At 47.3% G+C, this 12,153-nt stretch overlaps 1 protein-coding gene across 1 annotated transcript in view; it reads left to right on the forward strand.

Moving 5' to 3' along the window:
• The window catches only part of ZCCHC14 (zinc finger CCHC-type containing 14), a 67,673-nt gene that overhangs the window by 14,251 nt on the left and 41,269 nt on the right, over window positions 1-12,153 (forward strand). Inside the window, exon 2 of the mRNA XM_063112770.1 lies at window positions 9,100-9,223. Coding sequence (XP_062968840.1) covers window positions 9,100-9,223 — 124 coding nt within the window. The remainder of the gene's footprint in view (window positions 1-9,099; window positions 9,224-12,153) is intronic.

Here is a 12,153-nt window from a genome sequence, read left to right on the forward strand (position 1 = left end):
CACCATCACCATCACCCTCCCTGCTGACACTGCACCTTCCTGTGACAGCCTTTGCTTTCTTTATCTGCTCCCACACTTGCTGCCCTGTTCTGTGAGTTTGCGCCTGAGCTCTGGATGCAAGGAGGGCAGCAGGGCTGATTGGAGGCCTCTGTGGTATCACTGGCTGGGCCCCCGTAGCTGCTGGCTGAGCACTTGCTGTGTGACAGCCTCTATTGCAAGAGATTCTCCATGGGAACCCGATAGTGTGATTGTCCTGCTTTGCAGGTGAGAACACGGCTCTGAAGACGCCAGAGCACTGTCTCCCATTGGACTTCTAGCGAATGGGGGGCTGGGATCCTTGGTGAGCGTCTCTCTGACTCCAGGGCCAGCATTTGGCATCCCTACAGGAGCTGGTATTTTTCATTATTATATTCCTCTAACTTATTTAAATTTTCTCCCCAGTTTTACTAGCATTTGGACTTGTCTCTGCAAGCATTTTATCACATGTTGTGTGAAGTTGAGTTTTTAGTGGAGGGTACTAGTTGCACATAAACAGTGACGGTCACACTCCTCATCTGCTGCGAGCTTAGCACGTGCACTGGTAGCTCGTGGGCAGGAAGGGAAAGGAGGGGCAGGATGGCAAGAGATGAGCTGTTAATGTGTGTTAGCGTGGCGTTTTTAACGCATTCTGTTAATCTATTAAGATGCCACTTTAACTCTGTTTTATGGGTTTACATAACCAGGAAGTGTTGTCTTAGCACGCCGATCCTGATCCTCGGTGGAGGCTGTGCTGCTCCAAGACTGTTGGAGAGTTTGCTGTGTAGTCACTGTGCTAGAACTCTTGTACTGGGTACTTCTGGCTCAGATTTTGAGCAGTAATCTTTTTTTCCCCCTATTCTTTTTTTTTTTTTTTTTTTTTTTTTATTGAGTAGAGGCTCTAGGGTAAGAAATATTAAATGTTTTTACGTGGAAAACTTTTTTTGGTTAGCGTTGGCTTTCACTTGGCCTAAGTCAGCAAATAGCTTTCACTATTAAACTATCTATTTTCTAGTTCTGGTTTTTAGAGACACATAATGACTATTTCAGTAAAATGCTTACAGATCGCTTTTCTTTTTTGTTTTGTTTTTACATTGACTTGAAAGTATTAAATAGGTGTTATTCCTTCCTTTTAGAGGCGGGTTACTTGGGAAATAAATTTTAAATAAAAGGCTGTTTTACTTAGTAGGCTTTGGATGGTGGACACTTTAGAGTTCGTGTACCTGTGGGTGCCTGGCCCCTGCCGACCCTGCACACTCGCCAAGTGGCATCCGGGGAGCCTCTCTGCCCAGCTCCTGCCATTGGGCCCCGCACACTCCATTCCCACATCCAGAAGGCCCTTCCTGAAGCTCCCCTGGTAGCTCCTTCTGCCAGCCAAGCCTCAGCTCCCCTGTGGCTGCCCCGACCTCTCTTTCTCTGAACTCACCTCATTTTCCTGTTGCTTGGTCCCCTGTCTTGTTGAGGTTGTCTCCAGCATCTCTGACAGCTCTTTAAGTTGCGCCCAGCTGTGGAGGCAGCTGGTAGGGTGTGCACTGAAGGAAAGAGCAGTTAGGGTTTTAGAAGCTCATTCTTCTATCGTGCTTTTTAAAAAAATTTTTTGGCGGCTGGCTGGCACAGGGATGGAGCCCTGTACCTTGGTGTTATCAGCACCACGCTCCAACCAGCCAGCCCCTGTTGTGTTTTTTCATGTCACTCATATCTTGTAGGAAGGTATTTATATTTAGACTTAATGTCTTTAATTTTTTTCCTAGTAGAAAAATTGGAAAAATGTCTTCCTTGTAGAAAAATTGGAAAACGGAAAAATATAAGTCACCCAGAAATAAGTACTACTGATGTGTCTTCTTTGGTTTGTATTCAGTGTCTGTTTGTGTATACATACAATGACATACGTTCCACCTTTTTTCACTCATCTGACTGTGAGTACCCCCCATGTCTCTTGTTGTCTGAAGTTATTTTTAAAAGACTGCAGGGTATTTAGTTATATGGATGTCAGTATATTTACATATTTAAGTATTAGTCTGTTGCTGGATGTTCATGTTGTTTATATTGATTTTTGCTCTCGTAAGCCAAGATAAAACTCCTTGCACACAAACCTTTGACCTCGTCGCTGATGACATCTTTAGACTAGATTCCTCCGAGTGGGGTTAGTGGATCAAAAGGTGCAGACATGATAGGTCTGTTACATCTCACCTGACTGCTGTCCAGACAGTTGCACCCGATGACACTTGCTAGCTGAGGGTGAAGTCAATCCCCTCCAGACACTGTGAGCGTCTACTCTGAAGAGCATTGTTTAGCTGTAGTTCACTCATTTAAGTAACCTTCAAGCTGCCAGGGGCTAGTTCAGCATAGGTGAGCCCTCGTCATCGAGGTCCCTTTGTGAGCAGTGTCTATCTGAGCAGGAGACAGCATTCCTGGACTCCAGGGCAGGGAGCGTGGGAACCTGGGTGGCTGCTGTCACTCTTAACTGAGTCCCCAGGGCACCTGCTTGTGTGCTTGGGATGACTGCCCGGGGAGGGGCTGGCTCACAGAAGTGCCTCTGGTGTGTGTCCCTTCCGTGCTTTCACGGCACTTGTCTGCTACCGCTCGTCAGGTAATTCATTTCCCTTCCCAGCAGTTACTGCTCCTGTGAGCTCCACAGTAATGATAGCAGCAGCAACTAACATCTTGCTGAATGCTTACTGTTCTTCCAGTCACTAAGTACTGTAAGTACATTTTAATTGTCACAAAAACCCCGTGAGGTAGATGCCAGTGTTTCCACTTCACGGTGGAGGAGACGCAATGAGCTGGAGCTGCCCTGATGGAACCTGGGGCCGTGGCCCCAAGGGGGGCTCACGTGCCACCTGGGTTTCCTTTATGCTAACTCACCACGTCTGTAGTTACCGGTCCTCAAGTCTGCAGTGGGTTCTGCTCCTTACTGGCCAGATGACTTTGGAGAAAACATTTAGGAGCCGACATTGGGTTTTTCTTATTTTTAACATGGAGATAATTAGATCTGTACACAAAACATTGCCTGCCAAGGATCATGTAGATTAAAGCGTATGTGAGGGTAATGGATTAAGTGCTAAGAACTGCACAAAACATGTGTAAAGCTACACTACTACGCAAGTTGTCGGGTTGAGGCAATAGCTACACTAATTGTATGGCTAAAGCAATTCATAACTAAAGCCAAAATGTTTTGTTATTTTAGTTATGCTAAGTTTTCATTTGTATTGTCAGGGCTAGGGTTCAGACCTTTCAAACCCATTATACAGATGGGGTTACCAGATCCCTCACATGCCAGGCTGGGTCACTAGACCCCTCACATAGCAGGTCCATGCTAGGTAATTGGGAAAGATCCTGGGAGCCATTAGGCAGATGACACAATCTCAGTCCTCAGCAGCAGAAGCAGTGGTGGCAGTGGCCTCTTGAGGCACCCTGGGGGCACTGGTAGTAACAGCCTCCAGCAGCAGTAGTGACATACCTGGGGGCGGGTACCCCGGTGGATCAGAGCTGCTCATACTTTATACTTAAGTCCATAACCCAGGACACCTGGGTGCACATGCGCAATTACATTAGACAGTAACCAAGGAACACCTGGGTGCATGTGCATATTTATATCAAATGCTTGGCAAGATTCTGAACACTTGAGGGGCCCTGACCATTCTCCTATCTATATTTTCCCAACAGCGTGGTTATGACACTAGTATTTCCATTATTTTATCCTTCATGGCCTTTCATGGCGTCTCTTTACATCTTAGGCATTCTGTTTGCACCTGGCTTTTTAAATGTCGCCTCAGCAATCTTTTCGTGTTGAAAGCTGGCTTTCTCATACCCTTTTGTGTTTTTCACAACATGCGTTCCTGGTATTCCACCATGTAGTGTGTCGTTTTGTTTAACCAGTTCCACGTTAGTGGTACATAAGTGCTTCCAGTGTTCTGCCATTGTGTACCATGCTGCAGGGAATAACCTTGTATATAATATGTTGCTTTGAATGTGTTTGGGCGTGCCTGAGGATAGAATCTGGAACTTGTAACCTCACAGGTGAGGGAAACATGTCATTGTGTTTTTGTAGACGTTCCCCCTGTGATTCTGACAGAGGTACCCTCCAGTCCCCTGCCACATCCCCTTCAGTTCCTTATCTTCATCACAGACAATCTGTTTAAATTATAACACAGTGCTGGACCATTAAAGCTTTTTCTTAGATTTCTTCTTGTTCACTTGGATGTTAAATATTTGAGTGCAGCTTCTTGCCAGTTCTCCTCCAGGCATTTTTAGGGCAGATTAGAAAAGGCAGAGTATTGGATCCATCTTCAAGAACTTGGGGGGGTTGTCAGAGCACATCTGCCTGCAGGTGCAGTTAGAATTAAGCGGTTCACTGACTTGTAGGGATTGGGCTTGGTGGGATGGCAGGAGTAGGAGAGGCTTTCCGTAGATATTCTCTGCTTTGGGCTGGATCCCAAGGGATTACAGATGGAAGAGAAGAGGTTGCTTCTGCCTGCGAAGTCCTAAGACTTTCCCTGAGGGAAAAGAAATTGGATTGGGGTCAGGTTTCTTGGCCTTAGTACTACTGATGTTTTGGGCCAGACAGGTCTTTGGGGCCTGTGCACTAAAGGGTGTTGAATAGCATCCCTGGCCTCCACCCCTAGTGCCAGTAGAATCCCCACTCCCAGTTAAGACAGCCCAAAGCGTCTCCAGACACATATTACCTTGGGGGGAAAATTGCCCCCAATTGAGAACTCCTGGGTTAGGGAATAATGGAAAATAAGATTTTATAAGTAAAATAAGGATTAAAATATAGAAGAGTTCTAAAAATTAGGTAAGGGGGTTTGAGCCTAATGCTGTGGATGGTAAGGAGCTATTTGTGGGGGTCAAAAAAACACACCTGTACTTTAAAGGACCATGAGGATTTCCATATCAGGCTCATTTTCGTATGACAGCCTCATGCTGACAACATTCGGGTCGCCAGTATTTGTAGAGTGTCAGGAAAGTGAGGAGGGCAGCAGTGGTTGGTTGCAGTGGCCTCAGTGTGACTGGTGGTCTTCGTGGGGCGTGGTCCACAGGAGAACTGTCCTGGCACCCTGATCTGCGGATGCATTTTTGAGTTTACCTGACTAATTTTCTACGCAGTGCTGGGATTCCCCTTTATATTCCACCTAAAAGTGGGTTATTCAGCCTTTGGACATTTTGATCATGGTGAGCCCCTTTATCTTGAAATAGTCTTATATCAGGGGCTTCACCTGGGAGCTGGTTAGAAATGCAAAATCTCAGGCCTCCTCAGCCCTTCTGAATCAGAACCTGCATCATAACAAGACCTAGAGACATTTTTCACGTTAAAGATTGGAAGCAGCTGTTGCCTATCTATTTAAACAGCTGTAACAATTAGAAGATTAACTCCTTAAGAACCAGGGTCTGGGCCGGCCCGTGGCTCACTCGGTAGAGTGCGGTGCTGATAACACCAAGGCCCCGGGTTCGGATCCCATATACGGATGGCCGGTTCGCTCACTGGCTGAGTGTGGTGCTGACAACACCAAGTCAAGGGTTAAGATCCCCTTACCGGTCATCTTTAAAAAAAAAAAAAAAAAAAAAAAAAAGAACCAGTGTCTGCTGGAGTCCAAGTGCCTGGACTTTATTTCATTAGTGTACCCCTGGGTGTACGGCAAATGTTGAACCCAAACTGGCCTTCCTGGAAGAGCCACAGAATGGCGTGTGTGCCCCGTGACCACCAGAGCATGCCTCACAGTCGGATTTCATTCATGGGTTACAGCTTTGTCAGGACTCAATCAGTTCTGGTGAAACACTCTGATGACTATTACATAATTTAGATTGTGGGAATTTTACTTTGAAATGGAAGTACTTTTTTATTCATTGAATCCTGAATTTCATTAAAAGTTGGTGATATAGTTAAATGTTTTACAGATAGATACTTATTAAGTGCCTCCTTCCTGCCAGGCACTGTTCTAAGTGCAGGGGATACAACAAATAGTGAACAAAACAGACCAAAAAAGCCCTGCCTTGCTAAGAAGGTGACATTTGAGTTTAGACGGAAGGCAGCGAGGTGTAGTGTTCAGGGCAGAGGAGCAGGGGAGGAACTTGGTGGGTGGGACCACTACATCCACCCAGGGGCGGCCTGGTGAGTGGCGGGAGGGCTGGTGGTGCCTGTGAACAGCACGATGGGCTGGGGCAGCAGAGCATACATATTGATTGTGCTTTACTCAAAAGGGATTTTGAACAAATGGAAAACCTGTCACAGTTGAGTCGGCTTGTCATTGGAGAGCATTTTCTCCCAGGTTTTGTAGCAGTAGCTGAAGGCAACATTTGGAACTGATCAAGGCTTTATTCTCGTGTGCATGCAGCCGGACGGCTGGAGCTCCGCGTGTGAGCGTGAGTCAGAGAGCATCTGAGTTGAACTGCCTGGGTCACGTGGAGCAAATGAACTTAACCAAAAATAACTGAGAAACAGCATTTCTGGGAAACACGTGTAATGTAAACAAAGGAGCAAAGTAAAAGATAAAGGTTGGTTGGAAAAAGTGAACATTTGGAAAAGCAAGAAGAGCTTTGGGAAAAAATACTGAGGAGAACAAGTATTTCTTTTCCAGTAGTTATAATTTTAAAGTGTTTTCTTTCATGTATTTATGTCAGATCAATGCATGTGTTCTGGGAGGGCAGCTCATGAATTCCCCTGCATTTGTCCTGGTGGCAGATGGATTTACAGACTTTAGCTCTTCTGTCCATCCACAGGAAGGACTTCCTGTTTTCTCTTTTCCTGCTGAGAATTGACCAGATGCTGGATGCAGTGTAAAACCGGGGCTGGGGGCAGGCATTGGTTCTCAGCCTGGCTGCAAATGAGGATCACTGGGGGGCTTCACGCGCAAAAGAAAAGAAATTCTTCCAGAAATTCTGATTAGATGGTGGGGGTGGCATGTGGCCTCTGTCTCTCAGTGCCTGGTGGCCCAAGTGTGCAGTCCAGGTGGAGGAAGTCCAGGTTCAGTCTGTCTGCCCGTTCCAGGGGCTGTTTTTTTTCTCCACAGCACGCTCTCTGCAGCTTTGCCCTACACCCTCCTCTTCCTTGGGGGCTGTTTAGGGAGATTTAGTGTGGGGTGTGGTGCACAAGATCTTGCTTGGGGCAGGAGACTCACCACTAGCCAGTGCAGTGGCACTTATGTTGTCAGCTCTCAAGACAAGCCTCTCTCCTTAGGATCAGGCCAGGGAACTGCCTACCTAAAGCAGCTAGGAGTGTGGGAGTTCCTGAGTCAGGCCGCGTAGGATGGGTCTGCTGAGGTTATGTTTAGTACAGGGTTAAAATGTTAACCTCCTGAGTTGTTTCCCAAAGAGATATTTACTACCTAGAACTAAAAATCTTCTCTTTGAGTAAGATTTATGTCTTGCTTGTATCTATTCTGTTATTTAATGGGAAAAAAGCTCATTTGGGGAATACTGTAACCATTGAATGATGAAAGAAACTTTGTTAAATCCAAGGGAAATTACCAATTAGTTTGGTTACAAATATGGGTAATTTAAAATTTATAATTTAAATTTCCTTGATAACATCTTAGTGAGGTTATCAGAAAAATTGACTTTCTGGAGGAGTACTGGATGGCTGGGATTTGTTTTCTTGAGTTTTGTAACTTCAACATTAACTAGCCTGGGGATGAGTTGCTTTTCTTGAAAGGTGTCTCTTGAGCCGAGCAGGGCTTGTTATTCACATACCCTGCGTGCATGGCCAAAGACGGCTCCCTGCTTCGTGGCTTTGATGGGCTGGGAGCGGCATGAGTTGCTGGTACCAGGGTATGGGCACACGGCAGGCAAGGTGCAGGCATGGCGCCCATCCCACCTTCCTCCTGCTGTCTACTTCTGTGCCCGCCCTGCTCTGGGTTCTGTACCTGTGAGGGAACTTACGAGGTATTTTGATCAACTGCTGAGTACCATCCTGGTAATGACAGAAATAATGGAAATGACGGCCAGAGGGGTTGGTGGCATCCGTGTCTCAGGCGACAGCTGCTCGGGGCTGGACTGAGACCAAACGTCGGTGCTCTTCCTCCATGAGTATTTTCGCTTTCTGCGTGCATTGCAAAGTGCTTCCCAGCCTTTTGAAGCCCACGCCTCCTTCAAGAAACTTTAAAATCTTATGCCTTTCCTTAATAGAGCTTAAAGTTTTGAAATATATTAAATTGAGACTGTGGTTAAGCATTAGTAATTTTTATTCTTCTAAACCCTACAAGTAGTAAATATATTTTGGCTGTCAAATTTCAAATACTGATGGGACGGAAAAAGGAGAGTTTTTACAACCCTCCCCATCCTACCCAGGAAAGTCTCCCCATCTCCAGCAGTCACTATAGTTAACGGTTTGCCAGGTCCTTCTCTGATCTGTTTACTTACACACAAACGTGTTCACTTGAAATGTAGAAAGGGAGCAGACGGTACCATCTCATGACCTGATTTACATTTGTGTGTGGTAGTGTGAGTTCTCGTTGTCACTGGCACCCCCCACCCCCTGTCTTTGGACTCTTTTCAGTCCATCTGTGGGGCATTGGGGGGGCTATAGGTGGTTTAATCAGCTCTCTACAAACACTGCTGCAGCCAGCGTCCCCCCCTTAGCCAGGTCTTTCTCACATGTAAGTACTTTGCATGATGAATTCCTAGAAATGGGATTGTTATTTTAGAATATGCTTTTTCAAACTGTACCCAAATAGGTGCCTTGTATTCTGTTCTCAACTGTTGTTTTTAGAGCACTTTATAATTTATTCAACATTTATAGAAGGATAGCATTAAGTCCTGCTGTATAAATAATTTTGTAGGGAACTATTTTATTTGAAGAAATATAAAAATAACGTTTTGTCTCAAATAAAGGTATATAATTCGTACCAACTTGGCTCATATAGTTTCTGTCTGGTCCTATGAGCCACTGACACAGACATAAGCTCCCACATTTGGCAAAGTTACCTGGGCTGTATTTTTCATGGAGTGCTTATTATCACACTAGTAATTCATGTTTTATAGAAAAGTTTGAAACCAAGGTAAATATGAATGCCTTTTAAACAACAAAGAAAATCATTCCACGTTTACTAAAGGGAAGGAAATAACACGGTTGTGCTTCTGCTCCCGCAGGTGGCGCCAAGGACCGAGACCCCGGTTAGCAGCGTGGGGAACAGTTTGGAGGGTGCCCTGCACACGTCCGCACATTCCATGGAGGAGGCGCCACCCAAGAGGCCGGCGGGCAAGCATGGCCGAGGTGGGTCCCGGCCGCGGGGTGCGAGCCTGGGGGCGTGGGGCGGCCGCCATGACATTCTGTTAAGTGCTCTCAGGTCGTTCATCAGCACGCATGTAGGAAGGTGTGTTATTTTACTAACTTCTACAAGTAACATGTGAATATATGTTAGCTGTAAAAATCTCAAACACTGATGTTTATTAAAGGGGGGAAAATGAGCGTTATTATGTTCTTCTCCCATTCCACACCAAGATAAGTCCTTCCTGCTAGGGCAGTGCGCGCCTAGATGACTTTCTGTGATGCTAGAATGTTCTCCGCCTGTGCTGACGTGGCTGCCACCGGCCACATGTGCCTTTCCTGCACTGCAGGGCGGCCAGCGTGCTGAGGAACTGCCTTTATTCTCACTTAATTTAGACTCAGGTAGCTCAGTGAGACAGTGACTGCACGTCGGACAGCGCAGCTCCGGCGTGAACCAGTCACTGAGGGGGCTGTGAGGTGCAGGGACCATGGGACACCCTGAGCCTCTGTGGCCTCCACAGGTCTGAGTTTCTGCAGCTATTCCAGATGGCCACCATGCTGAATTTACTTCAAAACCGACCATCTGTGGTGGTAGAGGGGACTTTTCAGGGGCAGGATGCAGGCAGTTTGTAGGAGTAGGTGGGGTAGAGCTTGTAGTCTGCAGGGTCACAGAAGTGGATGGTGGGAGGACGCATTTCCCAGCAATCCCTCGTCCTGGGGCACCAGGGCTTGGGGCTGGCACTCCCCACTGGCTGGGCCTCATCTCCCCTCCAGTTGTTTGCACACAGGTTTGTCTCCTCTCCTAGAACTTGAGCTGTGGGGAGGCCAGGAGCCCTGCCCTGCGTGTTCTGTGCGTTTTGCCCTTTTCTGTTTCCCTGTGTCTCAGGCATGGTGCTCCGTACCTCACAGATGCTCAGTAAATACTTTGTTTTAGGGGCTGGCTGGTTAGTTCACTTGGTAGAGCATGGTGCCAATAACACCGAGGTCAAGGGTTCGGATCCTTGTACCCACCAGCCACCCCAAAAAAAGAACGATAAAGCCCTGGGCTGGCCAGTTAGCTCAGTTGCTTAGAGTGCGGTGCTGATAGAACCAAGGTCCAGGGTTCCATCCCTGTGCTGGCCAGCTGGCAAAAAAAGTAAAAATGTAAAGCCCCATTCTGACAAAATCCTCAAGAGCCACCTGTCTCTGACTTAGATCAGAACTCAGGAAACGTCCCGTGTGTATGAGCACACTGTGGTATGAACACAGCAAGTCCTTATGGCAGCCCTGTGGGGGTTATTATCCCCATTTGCCCCTCACGGCAGTCCTGTGAGGTCGCAGAACTCCTACTCTGTGGTTGAGAGACGACATCTGGATGGACAGTCGTCCCTACCTGGTCATCCTGAAGAGACAGTGCGCTCTGACCACAGGACTGCACGGCTGGCCCAGGCCTGCAGGCTGTCCTGTGCCCTAAACACTGCTCCTCCTCTTCCTCCGGGACAGCTGCCTCCCTGTGGAGTGTGGCTTCCTCCTTGCGACGTCGGGGCGCAGCGCACCACTCGGGTGTCTGTGGCGATGCTGGTGTAAGCCTGCGCGGCCAGGCGTGCAGAGGTCTGGCGCATAGTCATACACAGTACGTAATACCCTGATGCCCATCACCGGCCATGCTGCTGGTTTACATGTTTCCTGTACTAAACTTGTCACTGTTACCTGGGCATGTACTCCTACTTATTAAAACAAGGCTTGCCATGGACAGCACGCCGCGACTTGGTGTCTCGTGCTGACTACAGCTCTTGATTGCATCGCTTTCCCCTGCACTTGCTTTCATTGCATGTTTCATTCATCCTGGCCCCTAAGTGTGCAAAATCCATGGCTCATTTGCCAGTGAGAGCCCACGTTGAGTGATTGACCTGGAGGTGAAATGAAGAATGACCGAGGATGTGGAGGGGGAGATCAGAGACGTTACCATCCACCAGGCAGGCGTGTCCCATTCCACCGCAGTTACAGTCCTGAAGAACAGGAGCAGAGTGACTGCTAGAGGACCTGCTTCATTGAAGGCAGTGAGACTAACAGAAATTCAGGAAGGACCTATGTCAGAGACATGGAGAAACTTCTAATGACCAGAAGAAGCATCTCCCTCTTGGCACCATGATGATCATGGGCAAAACAAAACATTTGTTTGTGACGTTGATAGAAAAGGCTGGACCCATCTATGATGTTGAATTTACTGCTAGCTCTGGTGGCTTAAACGATTCAGGAATTGTTACTCATTACCTACTGTGAACGTGAGCGGGGAGTTTGCTAGTGCTGACGTGAGGGCAGCTGAAGAGCTTTTGGAAACTCTGGATGAGCTGATTGTGAAGGAAAATTACTTGCTGGGGCAAATCTTCAGTGTGGGTGAAACCCCCCTATTCTGGAAATGGATGCCTGAAAGGACTTTCATCCATAAGGAGGCCAAGCCAGTGCCAGGTTTCAAGGCTTTTAGGGACAGGATAACAGTCTCTGTTGGGGGTAGTGTTGCAGGCTGCACATTGAAACCCTTTGTGATCTGGCACAGTGAGAACCCCAGGGTCTCCAGGCATGTCAGTAAGCACACACGGCCAGTGCACACTGCAGGAGCAGTGAGAAGTCAGGGATGACCCAGCTCCTCCTCCAGGATGCCTTCCTGAACTGCTCTGCCACAGAAATGGAGAAGTACTGTTTGGAGAGTAACACACCTTCTAAGATTTTGGTGGTGTTGATAATGCTCCTACACATCTTCCATTTATTGGTGATTATCATCCCAATATCAGAGTCGTATTTCTCCCTCCAGATACCACCTCTTTGATTCAACCAGTAGATTGGATTATAGGGGTTATGGTAGCTTTTAAGGCCTACGACCTGAGGAGGACCTTTGCCCAGGCCACTGCGGCAACTGAGGAAGACACTGAGAAGGCCCTGGTTCAGTTCTGGAAGGA

Source organism: Cynocephalus volans, chromosome 10 (genome assembly GCF_027409185.1).
Source record: "Cynocephalus volans isolate mCynVol1 chromosome 10, mCynVol1.pri, whole genome shotgun sequence".
NCBI lineage: Eukaryota > Metazoa > Chordata > Mammalia > Dermoptera > Cynocephalidae > Cynocephalus > Cynocephalus volans.